The 12624-nt window shown below is 46.3% G+C and overlaps 1 protein-coding gene across 6 annotated transcripts in view; it reads right to left on the reverse strand.

Annotated features, from left to right (window-relative positions):
- Positions 1 to 1408: 1408 nt before the first annotated feature.
- Positions 1409 to 12624, reverse strand: part of SLC8A3 (solute carrier family 8 member A3) — a 125196-nt gene continuing 113980 nt past the window's right edge. For 2 of the 6 annotated variants that reach the window (XM_053928462.1, XM_053928460.1), the window contains exons 4-8: positions 12310 to 12327; positions 8367 to 8491; positions 7771 to 7870; positions 5830 to 6102; positions 1439 to 3488 (exon numbers count right to left, since the gene is read on the reverse strand). In XM_053928462.1, coding sequence (XP_053784437.1) covers positions 3112 to 3488; positions 5830 to 6102; positions 7771 to 7870; positions 8367 to 8491; positions 12310 to 12327 — 893 coding nt within the window. In that variant the 3' untranslated portion in view covers positions 1439 to 3111. Of the gene's footprint in view, positions 3489 to 5829; positions 6106 to 7770; positions 7871 to 8366; positions 8492 to 12309; positions 12328 to 12624 lie in introns of all 6 variants that reach the window. The other 4 variants (XM_045202011.2, XM_024567830.3, XM_053928461.1 and 1 more) reach the window with 3 other exon arrangements.

The following is a 12624-nucleotide window of genomic DNA, read 5'->3' on the forward strand; positions in this document are numbered from 1 at the left end:
CGTATTTGGAGATGGGCCCTTTAAGGAGGTTAAATGAGGTCATAAGGGTGGAGACACAATCCACTAGAACTGATGTCTTCATGCAAAGAGGGAGAGAGGCCAGAGATCTCTCTCTGTGTGCAATGGAGACACAGTGAGAAGATGGCTGTCTACAAGCCAGCAAGATGGGCCAAAGCAAAAACCAACCCTGATGGCCCCTTGATCACGAACTTCTAGCTTCCGGAACTGTGAAAATACAACCTTTTATTGTTTAAGCCCCCCAGTCTGTATTACTGTTATGGCAGCCTGAGCATACTAATACCACAGCTTGCAGTAAATACAATTGCCTTAGTTTAGTGCACAATACTATACTCCTTGATCTGCTTCAGTTGGCTCATTGGCTCCTTCCCATCAGTTGGCTTTCGGAAAGGACCCTAGAACACACAATGTGCTCACTATCCCCTCTTCTTACCTGAGTTGTTCAGACCAAGAGCGGACACCTGACACAAAGCAACCCGTCCGCAGGTACCCCACCACAGGACACAGTTTTCTGCAAAGGATTCCACTTTCTGGGAATGGCCTTTTGGGGATGGGGAAGTAGCCACATTCTCTTCAATGAAAATTTGCACTCAGACTAAAAAGGGATGTTGCAGCTAGTTTTGGGGAGATGGAGCTAACGAGGTCGTGGCCTAGCATCAAGGCTGATGGCTGTGCTGGGCCACATTTGAGACAAGCAAAGCAGAGGGAGCATCTAGGGAGGGAGAGGAAGGGGACATGCCCACAAGGAGAAGGCAGCAAGGAGGAGGAGATGATGTGCTTTGGGGGAGGTAGAGTGGCCTCAGTTCCTACGGGTTTTCAGGGCCCCATGGTTGGCTGAGCGCCCTGCCCCTACCCGGGCCTTTGCAATATCGCCATTTCTCAAACTCGTTTAACAGGTTCCAGCTTCTTGTAACCAGAAGAGCCTTGGTTAAAGGCGTTTTACCACCCCCTCTGGATTATGACCTTTTGGGGTTTGTAACTTTATCTTACTCTTTGTGCATCATCAGAGTGGAGCTCAATGCATAGAAATACACTTGTTAAATGAATGATGAGCGAACAAATGAATGAATACAACTATTGATGATGAATTCAGGACACTGTTTGCCTAGCTGGAAGCCTGCCCACCACGCCCTTCTCTTACAGAGATTTCGCTCCCCTTTATCACAGCTCCAACTGCGATGTTCTCTAGTGCCTGAAGTCCACATAATGACAAGTGGAACTTTCCTGAAGTATTTTTGGCTTTAAAAATATTGTGTCCGGCACATTGGCACCTGAGGAGATGACAGATACAAATAGGAGGTAACACCGTCACCTCAACCACATCTGCTCCAGAAGGAACCCAAGGTGGCTTCCTGGACCTTCTTTGGAAGAAACACAGGGTGAAGCAAGCTGTATTTAGAGAGATATAAGTATAGCTTTTATTTTTTTTTAACCAACCCAACATTTCCACTGGCAACTGTCAACATAGCTTATGACATGAGCACGGTTTCTTTTTAATTATTTCTTTTTCTTAAAAAATGTGTTTAAAATTAAACAGGTGTTTTTTAATTTCTTTTTTCCCCTTAAAAAATGTATTTATGTCAATGCAGAAAGCCTAAAGCTCTGTGAGCAGTTTTGTGGCGATCTCACGTGTGTGTGTGTGTGTGTGTGTGTGTGTGTTAAAGCCAGGTCCTTTCAAAATTAGTTGGAGAAGTTCTGGAGGGCAAAGCAACCTCTTTTTCTGGAAACCCAGGCTCCATGGGATTCTGGCAACTACGATCCCGCCTACTGGGGTGAGAAATAGCCCGCAGGCTGGAAAAAGAGCTTCAGGGGGGTTAAAAATAAGAAGGAATGTGGGAGAGATGAGGAATTCCAATTCCTATCTTGTGAAATTGCTTTCAGACATGACTTAGGGATCCAGGAGAAGTGAAAGGAGCCCCTTGTTGTCTTATAAACCTCTAAGTTTTTAAATTACCTCAAGAAATATAGTCAGACCCCTCCGTGTGCTGAATCTGACAGTGAGGGGTGGTAAAGCTGACCTTTCTCTGAGGCACTGACATGTTAAATATCTTTCCCCCTTAAAGATGCCCACTAGTGGGACATGCCTGCTCTCCTGCTTCAGATACAGAGCCAACGATACTCAAAGGCAAAAATCACTTTTGTTTCTCCAGCTGCCCTCTGTCATCACACACCATTCTTATTTTTGTCCTGTATTTCCCGTTCGGTGGGTCTTCCTGCAGAAGCAGCAGCCATGAGACAGAATTTGAAAGGCTTGGCAGGGAAGAGAACCATGACTTTTTCTTTTAAACTTGATTTTGGCATAAGCCTATGAAGTTCCTCCTGCTCCAGCCACTACCCTCATTCTTCAGTGCCCTGCATGGGCGCACAAACTGACTTCCACCTAAATGTCATCAGTCCACCTAAGAATTCAGAGGCAAAAAGGAGATGGGGGACAAGACCTTGATGGAGCCAAGAGGCACCTGCCATCCAGGGAGTAGGAGAGTGTGTGTAAATTCATGCCCCTGTCCCTCGGCTCAGACCTTCCTTCACAGCACCTTTGGCACTAACGTCAGAAAGAAAAGACAAGACAAATGATGAGCAAAACCTTATGGAAAAACGAAAGAAACCACAATAATGATTACAATGAAAAGAGAACCCCGAACCAGCCACATGGCTATGCCTCACTGTCACACGCCACCAGCTGAGTGAGAGAACAGGGGAGCATTGGATGGGACAGACAGGAGGAGCCCACCCTGCCCTCAAGGAAAGTGGAAGCACAGGAATAATCAGAAGGTGAAACAGAAGACGGTGAAAGGATCTGACCTGCGCTACAGGTCAGGGACATGGGCGGGGGGATGGGTGGAGGTGGATTTGTTGCTGTTGTTGGTTCGTACCGAATTAAATACTCAGTACAGTGGATGTTTCCTCCACTCCGTTTGATGGATTAAGACTGCCCTTTCAGATCACCGCCCGGGCGCAGGTTGCGTGAAGTTCCTGGGGCTCGGGTCCTGAAGCTGCCTCTCCAGGGCTGCTCGTCCTGGGGAGGTCCCTGGTGGGGAAGTGTCCTTGCAGGAGAAGTCCTAGGCCTGCCCTGCTGGAGGCCTCATCTGTGGCTTAGAACCCCTTGATGTAGCAGTAGGCCTCCAGCGTGGCAAAGAGTATGTAGAGGAGCCACAGGCTCACAAAGAGCGAAGTCGTGGCAAGCTTGCAGCCTCGAGGGCCACCTAGCTCCCCACCTAGGTGGGGCCGTCGGCGGTACAAGAGCACACTGATGCAGACAAATGCGAAGATGGTGAAGAGGGTGACGGAGAAGGCCAGCGTGCCTGCAGACACGTGGAACTCCTGTCCCTGCATGGCCCAGTAGATGGCAGCCACGGACCAGGCCAGGCCAATGCCCAGGAAGACATTGACGGCGTTGCTGCCTGTGACGTTGCCAATCGAGGCATCTGCATACACGTCCTGGATGGCGGCAGCTTTGCTGGCAAACGTGTCTGGAGAAAGGCAGAGACAAATGGGAGCTGGAGGGAGGCTGAGATGAGGAGGGCCTACCTTTACATCCAAAACGCAGCTCAGGCTAGCGAGCTGAACCCAAGAAGGAGAAGTAGCTCTGCCACTAACAAGCTAAGTGACCTAGGACAAGTCACGTCACTTCTCTGAGCTTCCCGTTCCTCACCTGACGGAGTCTAAAAGATTCCTAAGGGCCTTAGTGGTCCTGATATTGACCAAGTGAGTTTATTGTTCCCTTTTGACTATTTTTCAGTAAGGGAGGTTTGCTGTCGCATAATATCTTCCCCCAGAGCCTTGACCTCCTGGGAAGTTCCTTAGAGTAAATGCTTGATTGTAACTGTCACGTGGGGCATTTTACTTAGACACACAATTCATTGCTGAAGGCCCGTGGGCTCAGCAGTATGCTAGGTGCTGCTGGATTTAGGGGGACAGAGGACACACTGGGAACCATGATGAGGACGTGCAAGGTGAGCTGTGTGGATTCACAGAAGAGGGGGCTTTGTCTTTGCACTTAGTATGTGAGCACAGGACCGTATGGGCTGTTTGACTTTAGAAGTCAGCATGGATTGTAGGCACTAGAGGGACTATCAGGCCATCTAGGCACCCTTTCATTTTAGAGATAAGGAAAATAAGTGCTGAGGAATCTACCCAAGATCAAATGGGAAGTTAGCAAGAGATTTGATCCTGAAACCCTCACAGAAGGGCCCATTGCACACCATCACCCTGTGTCCAAAGACTTTCAACCAAAGCCACCAAATTAGCAGAGTAGACCACAGCATCATCTTCTTCAAGCCCCCATGGCTACCAGCTGTTCCCCGGACCAACTGCAAGAGCTGGGAAGTGCCCCAAACTCTCCCTGTGGTCCTAGCTTGCCTCCTTGTGGCCAGTTTTCTCAGGTCTCCCAGAGAAAACTTCTTGCTTTTTCTTGCCTATGACCTTGCTTTTTTTTTTTTCCTCTGATCCTCTGCAATTTCTTCCCACGTCTGTTCTTTTCCCCCATCTGCTCCTTCCTCTTTGATAGTTCCAGTCCCTTGAGGCCTGGAAAATGGAGATCACAGGGCATGTCCTCCACAGCCTACCCTGGATCACCCATCTCATTTTTCTACAACCCGATGCATTTCCATAGTAGCCAAACCTCTTGCATCACCCATATATAAATAATTCCATTGGTCTTTGCTGCGGTGTGGGGAGGATTCAGTTACTCTCCAGGATTTGTGTTCTTGGGCCAGGAAGGGTTTCCCTGGGCTGAGCCAGCGGAGTCCTGTCTGATGAGACTCAACCTAACTCTCGTGTAGGAGGATGCTCTCTCTTCCTGTGGTGACCGGAAGGCTAGCAGGAGTTCAGGGTGCAAGTAAGGAGCCTGAGCCAATGCAGAGCCTGCCACCTGCAGTTATTCGTCGCTCCCAACCGGTAATACATATGTCCTTTCTTGGAAGCCAATCCCTGACCCAGCCTATCCCCGGTCACCTGTTTTACACTTGCACAGCATCTGTATTTTTTTCTTCGTGGAACTTATCGAGATGATTTTAATTATGGCAGTTGAGTGTAATCTCTGTCACTAATTATAAACTCCATGTGGAGAGGGGAAACATGTGTGTCTTACCTCCCACTTTCACCCCCACCACTAGCACAAGACTCTGTCTGGCTCGGTAAATATTGGTATAATGAATGAATAAGTGCATTCTTATTCCTGTTCATCTTTGGGTATTTGTAAGAAAAAAAGAATATGTAATTCGTCATATGAGAGGACACAGGGTCGCTGAGCTTCCTTCGCCTGACCCCGTGGGAGACACTCTGTGCTCACAGGTGTCCTAAGTAGAGAAGGCCAGCAATGCTGTGGGCAATGATCTATCATGACATCTTCACGCAGGCTAAGCTGTAGCCTCTCAGGGCCTGCCAGAGGGAAATGGAAGGAGAACGTCATCTACATTCTTTGAGTTACATTGTTGGTGGCCTATTCATATAATATGAAGGTTAAAAAATTGGGCCACTTATTTGGGCAGGTAACTTAACCCCTGTGGGCTTCCGTTTCTTTATCTGTCAAGTGGGCTTAATAACTGTCCCTATTGAATATGGTTTTGGTGAGCATTACAAGGATAAAACATGTAAATTGCTTAGTGCCTGACACATCCAACTGCTCAAGAAATGCTGGCTATCATTTGTAATGGTATCATTAATCACTTTGATTGACTTTTGTGCACCTTGAGGGAAGAGGGTCTGTTAAGCTCAGATCTGAGATATTAAGGAAGATAATTAGGCAGAGGGTTGGGGTCGCTTAAACCCAGTAATATTCTCTTTGCAAACCCAAGCATCCCTCACTCTTACCTGGTACAGAGGTGCCAAACGCCACAAAAACAACAGCTGTGACGGAGTCCTTGAGGCCAATGGTGCAGCCAAAGTGGGAGGCCAGGTCCCCAATTATGGCCGTGAGCATTCCAATGATGAGGATGGAGACGACAAAGCAGGCCCAGCCATTGCAGTACTCTGTTGGGGGTACGCAGGCAAACAGCACCTTCCAGAAGACTGTCAGGAAGTGCATGACATAGTCAAAGCAAGATGGCAGCCTCTCCTCACCCGACTCATCCTCATCCTCGTCCCCTGCTGGAGGCAAGATAAACAAACAGGCCCAGGAAAGGGCAGCGAGGTCAGATTCCCATTCTCGAGAAAGTTGAGTCTAAGCCACATCACAGGCGTCTGCAGCTGGGGGGACCCTCCAGCTCCCTCCTGGGTCACTGGTGCAGGCCAGGGCATGGGCACCAGCAAACAGCTGAAAGATGGAAACCTAGCTGGAGTGTACCACTGGGCAAGTTGAAAGCAGGGGACAGTGGGATAGAGAGGATGGGGGAATAAGCAAGGGAAGACAGAGATTAAGAGCTTAGGGAGAACATGAGAGGGCCAAGGTGGTGGAGGAGAGAGAGAGTGGGTGGAGTGGGCCACCCTGGTTGCCTAGGTGAAGAAAAGTGAAATCAGTGGTGTGCCCACTCTTCACTGGACACCAGTGGGGCTCCTCTCTAATTTTCCTGACATGACTGCTGCAATAACCTCGTGGTTCTGGTCGTTATCCATTCCCAGAGGGACAACTGTCGTTCCAGATCATGCGGGTGTGCCAGAGAGCCAGTGCCAGCCTCCAAAAATCCCATGGGACAGAGCAGAGTTAGGCTCTGTTTGTCCTTGGCAGGAAATGTGGGCAGATTTGCCCACTCAGCAGACCAGGAGGAGAGGATGTGCTGAGGCACGCTGGTGCCTCGTCAAGGGCAACCTCTGGAGTGTTTGGACACAACTTGTGGAAGCCAGGTTTTGAAAGAGCAGGAGCCAGGACACTGGGTTCCAACTGCAACTTTGCCATGAAGAGAATCTGTAACCTGGGTAAGTCACCTCTCATTCCTGAACCTTAGTTCCCTCATTTGAAAAGGGAGGGGGTTAGGTTTCATGGCCTACATTGCATTTATTGTCTCTTCAGGGGCAAAAGAAGGTCCTCAGAGAGGGAACTGGGAGTATCTGAAGCTGTTGATGTGAGAAGTGGGGTAGCAGTGACAGTAGCCCTCTGTCCTAGCTGTGCTTTGCAGTGGCTCTGGGGCTTCAGGGATATGACCCCGTGGGTTGCTATGACAACAAGGCCTCATGAAAAGAGACAAGGCAGTACAAGGCTGAGAGTCAATCTTGGTGGTGGTGATGAGTCTTGGCATCTGTGGGCCTTGGGGACACTGGCTGTGCTGTGGGTCCCCACTGAGGGAGTCTGTCAGTAAATGCCGAGGGGAAGGTTTGGCATCATCCAGGGTGCAGGTGTATCAGTGAGCCAATGCAAAGATTGTATGAACTCCAGCCTCCACATCTCTAAATCAAAATGGTTCCCCATTTCACAAAAATGAGGGCCAAATTAATGAGAGGGGGCAAGAATGGAAACCAGAATTTACTGGATTTGTGTTTGGTACCAGACTCTGTACCTTTCTACTTCCTGTTCTGAGAAAGGTAGCAATAGTTCCCATTTTGGATAAGGAAATGGAGGCCCAGACAGACTAACTTGACCCAGTTCAGGCAGTAGAACCAGGACTTGAAACCAGAGCTAGCCATGCTCTTTTAGTTACCCCAGGAGGCCTTTCCAAAGTGACCCAGTGAAACAGACAAACACCCAGGGCCAGGGCTGGGAGGACTGGACACTGAGGCCTGTCCAGAAATTGGCAGGCTATTAATGTGGCTGTTTAATTCCTTCTCTGGTGTTACCTGCTTCTCCCGGCAGGGCCCGTGCCCATGCCGTGACCCTCTTACCTGCACTGACAGTGATGGCCTCCATGAATTGGTCCCTCCAGGAATGGGTCCCCACAACCAAGGCCAGATTTGTCTTCTTGATCAGTTTGTCCACCGTACTCTGTCAGGCAGAGAGAAACTTGGAGCCATGAGGTTAGAATGCTCAGAACCATGGAGGAGTCTAGTGCCTCAAGGGAATGAAAGACTTCCTGCATCCCAGGATGCTCCACATGCAATCTGCAAGCTACGCATGGGACAGTCTTGGGGGATTTCTTCTAGGACAATCCTTCTATTTCCCTTTACTTTGTTGTAACTGCTGGCATTGGATATTTAGAGTAACATAACAGAGAGTAACGGTAATGATATCAATGAACCTGGCCCTAGAGCAGTACATTTTAGTATCTTTGTTTTAAAAATACAGTTAAACCATAGCAGTGAGACATCATAGCCCATTTATTCCATATGCTATGTTATGTTTCCTCACAATATTCCCCGGATACAAAATGGCCAGCACTGCAACTTCACACAATCAGTGATAATATGGGAACAGAACTCAGGGTCATCTACCTCCCACCCCATTACACTATTATTCAATTAGATCTCACTTATGGCCTGACCTTGAACTCATAGGACTCTTCAATGATGACCTCTAGTTTGGGGTGTTCACCCAATACTGGCTTTCCCATTTCTGCTATCCTCTTGGCTTCCTCTTCCTCCACAGTCAGCTTCCTGTCTGTCACCTCTGCAACAAAACAAAATCAGACTAGCTTTAGCACGTTCTCCATTCCCTAAAAGTCAAAAGCTCAAGAGTATTAGGCCTGGACAGTGGGCATAAAACAAACAGCTCTGGGGAGTGGGGATTTTGTACACGTTTTGGTGCCTATTTCTATAAAGCACTGAATACTTTATGACCATCAGGCCATAACAGGTTTCCCTGCAGACCTGGAATAGGCACCCCTCTTTCTGTTTCATACCTCAGTGGGCAACCTGACCCAAAGACTTTAAGTCCCCAAGTCATTTGGTAAGATACTGGAGAGATGGGACCATATCTCTTGACCTTGAACTATCTTAAACTGTTGTGCCTGCCTGTTCAGCTACTTCATCTAAGAGTTCTTGGAAGTCAGAGGCATGTTCAAACCAAGGGTAATGTCCAGTAGTTTATATTAACATCTACTTCCAACACTCTCAGCACTATCCCTTGTATAAAGGAGAAAGGGGGATGTTTCCACGAATATCTACATTTCATGCAAATGAATATTATCCCCCCCAAATTTCACTATTTTCCAATGAAAGATCCCTAGGATTTCTACAGGAAGCTGGCTCATTCCTTGTGGAACACAGATATTTGGTCTGAGGCATTCCTGTGTCCCTCAGCATCTTTGAGTCATTTACCAGTGGTCCCTTCTCATGTTAAACGGTTAGAAATTTTTTCCACTTCAGCTGGAGAGTCCATTTTAAGACCACTTCACCATGAAGACATGTTTTCTGGATTAGAGTGAAATAGAGATTGAATCTTTTTATTCCCCTTTGATTAGATAATTGCTCTTGGCAGCCTGTTTCTTTCAGAGCTTGTTTAAACATTTTTCCATCCAAGTCCACATTCTTGCATGCAATTAATCCTTTTATTCAGCTCCTTAGCTGCTTTCATTCCACACAGTAAATATCCAAGGGAGATCCTCTGGTCTTTGGATAATCTCAAGGACAAAATGGGTCAGAGACCACAAAGATCTTCTTTTGTATCTTGAGAATTGGTGAAACGTGGGGAGGGATGAGACTCGAGTTCTCTGAGTTGCAAAGAAAAGATACGCCAAGGATGTAAGTTACCAAGCAGAGGAACCTATTTTATATGAGCATTTTCCCAGTTGGTCTGAATGAAGATGGTAAGGGCATGCAGAGAGGATCCCTGAACTGGCCGTTTTACTCCGTGCTTCTGGCACCAAACACAGAAGGCAATTCCAAAGTGTTTGGGAACTGTCCGTGGTGCTGCTGTCCTGCTGTTAGTGTCGGTGATGGCTTTCAGAAACAAGTATTTCTCAAGGTTCTACTTCTAAGTCAGCAGACACCCTCTAGCAGCCTGACTTCTTTTAATTCTTTAATTTTGAGTCTCTTATTAGTTATTTCCTAAGGTAGATCAGGGTACATCCAGAGTTCTGGCTATGAAGTCAGAGATCCTAGAAGCCAGACTGCAAGCCACTCTGAGAAAAAGCCTTTGGAAAAAGACAACTTTTAGATTCCTCAAAAGTATGGGTACTGTTCTCCTCTGCCTGTGGGTTTAGGCACCACACAGCAATGACTATCCTAGCTGCAACAGTACTGTTCCACTCCGTCTCCCCAATTCCCCCAGGTCGTACTTTCCATGTGCCACAAGAACTTTATACCAACATAATGAGCTCTCCAGTGACATATAAATGTACCTGTATAACCCCTTGTCTAGCAATCAATCTAGCACAATATCCATCTGGCAGGATATTGATCAACCTACTGACCTGTCCACCTCTGTGGTGACAGTCAGTTTTTCCATCTAGGTTTCCTGAAGAAATGTCTTTGACAAATAGCCAATCCTCTGTCTTTGGATCTCCCTCAGCCCCAGAGAGGTAATATACATATATATGATTCGATTAAAATCAACTCTAATTTAGTGTTTTGGTTTGGTAGCAACTCCTCCCTTTTTTATTTTTGTAATAATCATCCCTTTGTTCACATTAATTTCTTGAAAGAGTGCTAAGTCTCAAACCTAAAAAACCATTTTGATTCTGACCACTTGTTTATGTGAATCTTCAGATTTCATGTAAAGACAATACATAGCAGGTAATACTGATATTCAGACTGATAAATACACTCTCGAATCTAGAAAAAGGAGGAGGGGAGAAGGAGAGACAGAGAGGGAGAGGGAGACAGAGAATGAGATGAAAAGTTGAGTGGATACTGGAAGAACAAAGAGCTTGCCAGGACGGATAGGAATAAATTGCCACGAATGCTCTACAGATGTCTGCAAAGAGAAGTGGGGCGCTGCACCCAGTGCTCTCACTCCCAGGCCCCTGAACTTGGCGCTGTAGCTCAGAATGAACGTATTTATTCTCCATCTTTCACCACCACGCACTGTTAATTGCATTTGCCTGTCCTTCCAGGAAAACTCAAACAAAAATTTTAAATTTCCAGTAAATTTAAAGTCTAACCAAGGGCTCCTGAAGTAAGCTTTCAGTAGGTCCAGATGAAAAGATCTAGTAAATACCACTTTCTTTTCCTTTTTAAGCTTCTATTGGTATTTGTGCAAATATACTTAAAGTGTAAAGAAGCTTAAGTTAAATCACAGTCTTTGTTTTGTATGGTTGGTGAGAGGTGGAGGCAAAAGTTTGAACAAAGAAGCCCAAATATCTTTTCAGGCAAGAGGATGAGTGGAGACGCGGTAGACAGCAATACCCTGGGAGACTAGTGGAAAATACAGGGTTGGAGGTAATCCTTACACTATTGGTACAAAGAGAAAACAAGAAGCTAAGGAAGCTGGAGTAAATTTTTTTCAGAAGGAGAAAATGTAGGGATTTACCTACATATTTTTTGTGTGTGTGTTTAAGGCATTGAGGACAAATGTGTACTATGTATAATTCCCCTTTCTCAAACCCAGGGTGTACCCTATAGGTGGCTTTGAACACCAATACATTCTGTAAGATGCTTTGCCTCTTAAAGGATCTTAAGTTTTTATATGTTCAAAGAACTTATGAAATGCAAAATGTTCTTTCAATATATACTGAGACATCCTATGTAGCTCACTCTGCCTGCACCATGAGCTATGGTATTGCTGGGTGTGATGAACATGCTTTAGTATCTGCTCAAAAAATTAGATGTTTATCATTGGATTCCATGATTCAAGCATGCTCTCAAAGTAGGCATATGTCCTGCAAAAGGTTCTAGGTTCTGCATGAAAACCTCTTTAAAGTAAAATCTCTAAAATTTCTATTTCCAGACAGATAATTACCCCTGTCCCGATTATATCTTAACTCTTCTTGTTGCTCATGGCACATGGGGCTTCAAGTATCAATGACAAATGAATCAGAGTTCTAGCAATTCAAACCTTAGCTGTGCTAAGATGGAAGATCTCCAGGATCTGCAAAATTTCAGATTCTTTAAAAATTGCTTTTCATGTTCTCACAGCAGCTCCTGGATTATTTTTCCCTGGATCACTCAAAATTAAAGTATTTTGTTTTAAATCCCATCATGATCCTGTTAGGAGATTCAGCTCTGACTCATTCTCTCTTGCCTCACAACATGAGATGACAGATAAATTAAGACCCACCAGCTCTTTGGTAAGTTTCAATTCCCCTCCTGGTCTCAGAGAGGACCAACCTATGCCTTTACCCACAAACACTGATAGAAATGGTGTTCAAGGAATTGTCTATTTCCTTACGATTATTTCAAGTGAGGAAATCAATCCCCTAGTCTTTAGGAGAACTTGTCAGGTTAACTTGAGCTTACAACTCCTATTAAATAAATCAAAGGCATTGGTTTTAAACTAAGTAACAGCACTGGCAATAAGTAGAAAAGAGGGGGCAAGGCACCTCTTACCTGGAGACAACAGGAGCGCTGTTTGCAAATGGATACCAGACAAGGGGAAGAAAGAAAAGGAAAGAGCATTAAGGTCCCATCTTGAAAGTATCCCCAGGCTTTGTGGTTGCAGCAGCATAAAAAGCAGTGAGCTTACTTGGTGAGAGAGCTCTGCAGCCACATGCGAGAGGCAGCATTGGGAGCATGCGCAGCAGCAGCAGCAACAACAGCAAGAGGTGTGAGCCGCTGGAGAGACTGCTGAGCACCAGGGCCCTGCAGTTATGAGAGTTTCCCCCACACCTTCCTTGTAGCTCTGTGGGCCAGGGAGAGAGGAAC

Source organism: Desmodus rotundus, chromosome 7, assembly GCF_022682495.2.
Source record: "Desmodus rotundus isolate HL8 chromosome 7, HLdesRot8A.1, whole genome shotgun sequence".
In the NCBI taxonomy this organism is placed as follows: domain Eukaryota; kingdom Metazoa; phylum Chordata; class Mammalia; order Chiroptera; family Phyllostomidae; genus Desmodus; species Desmodus rotundus.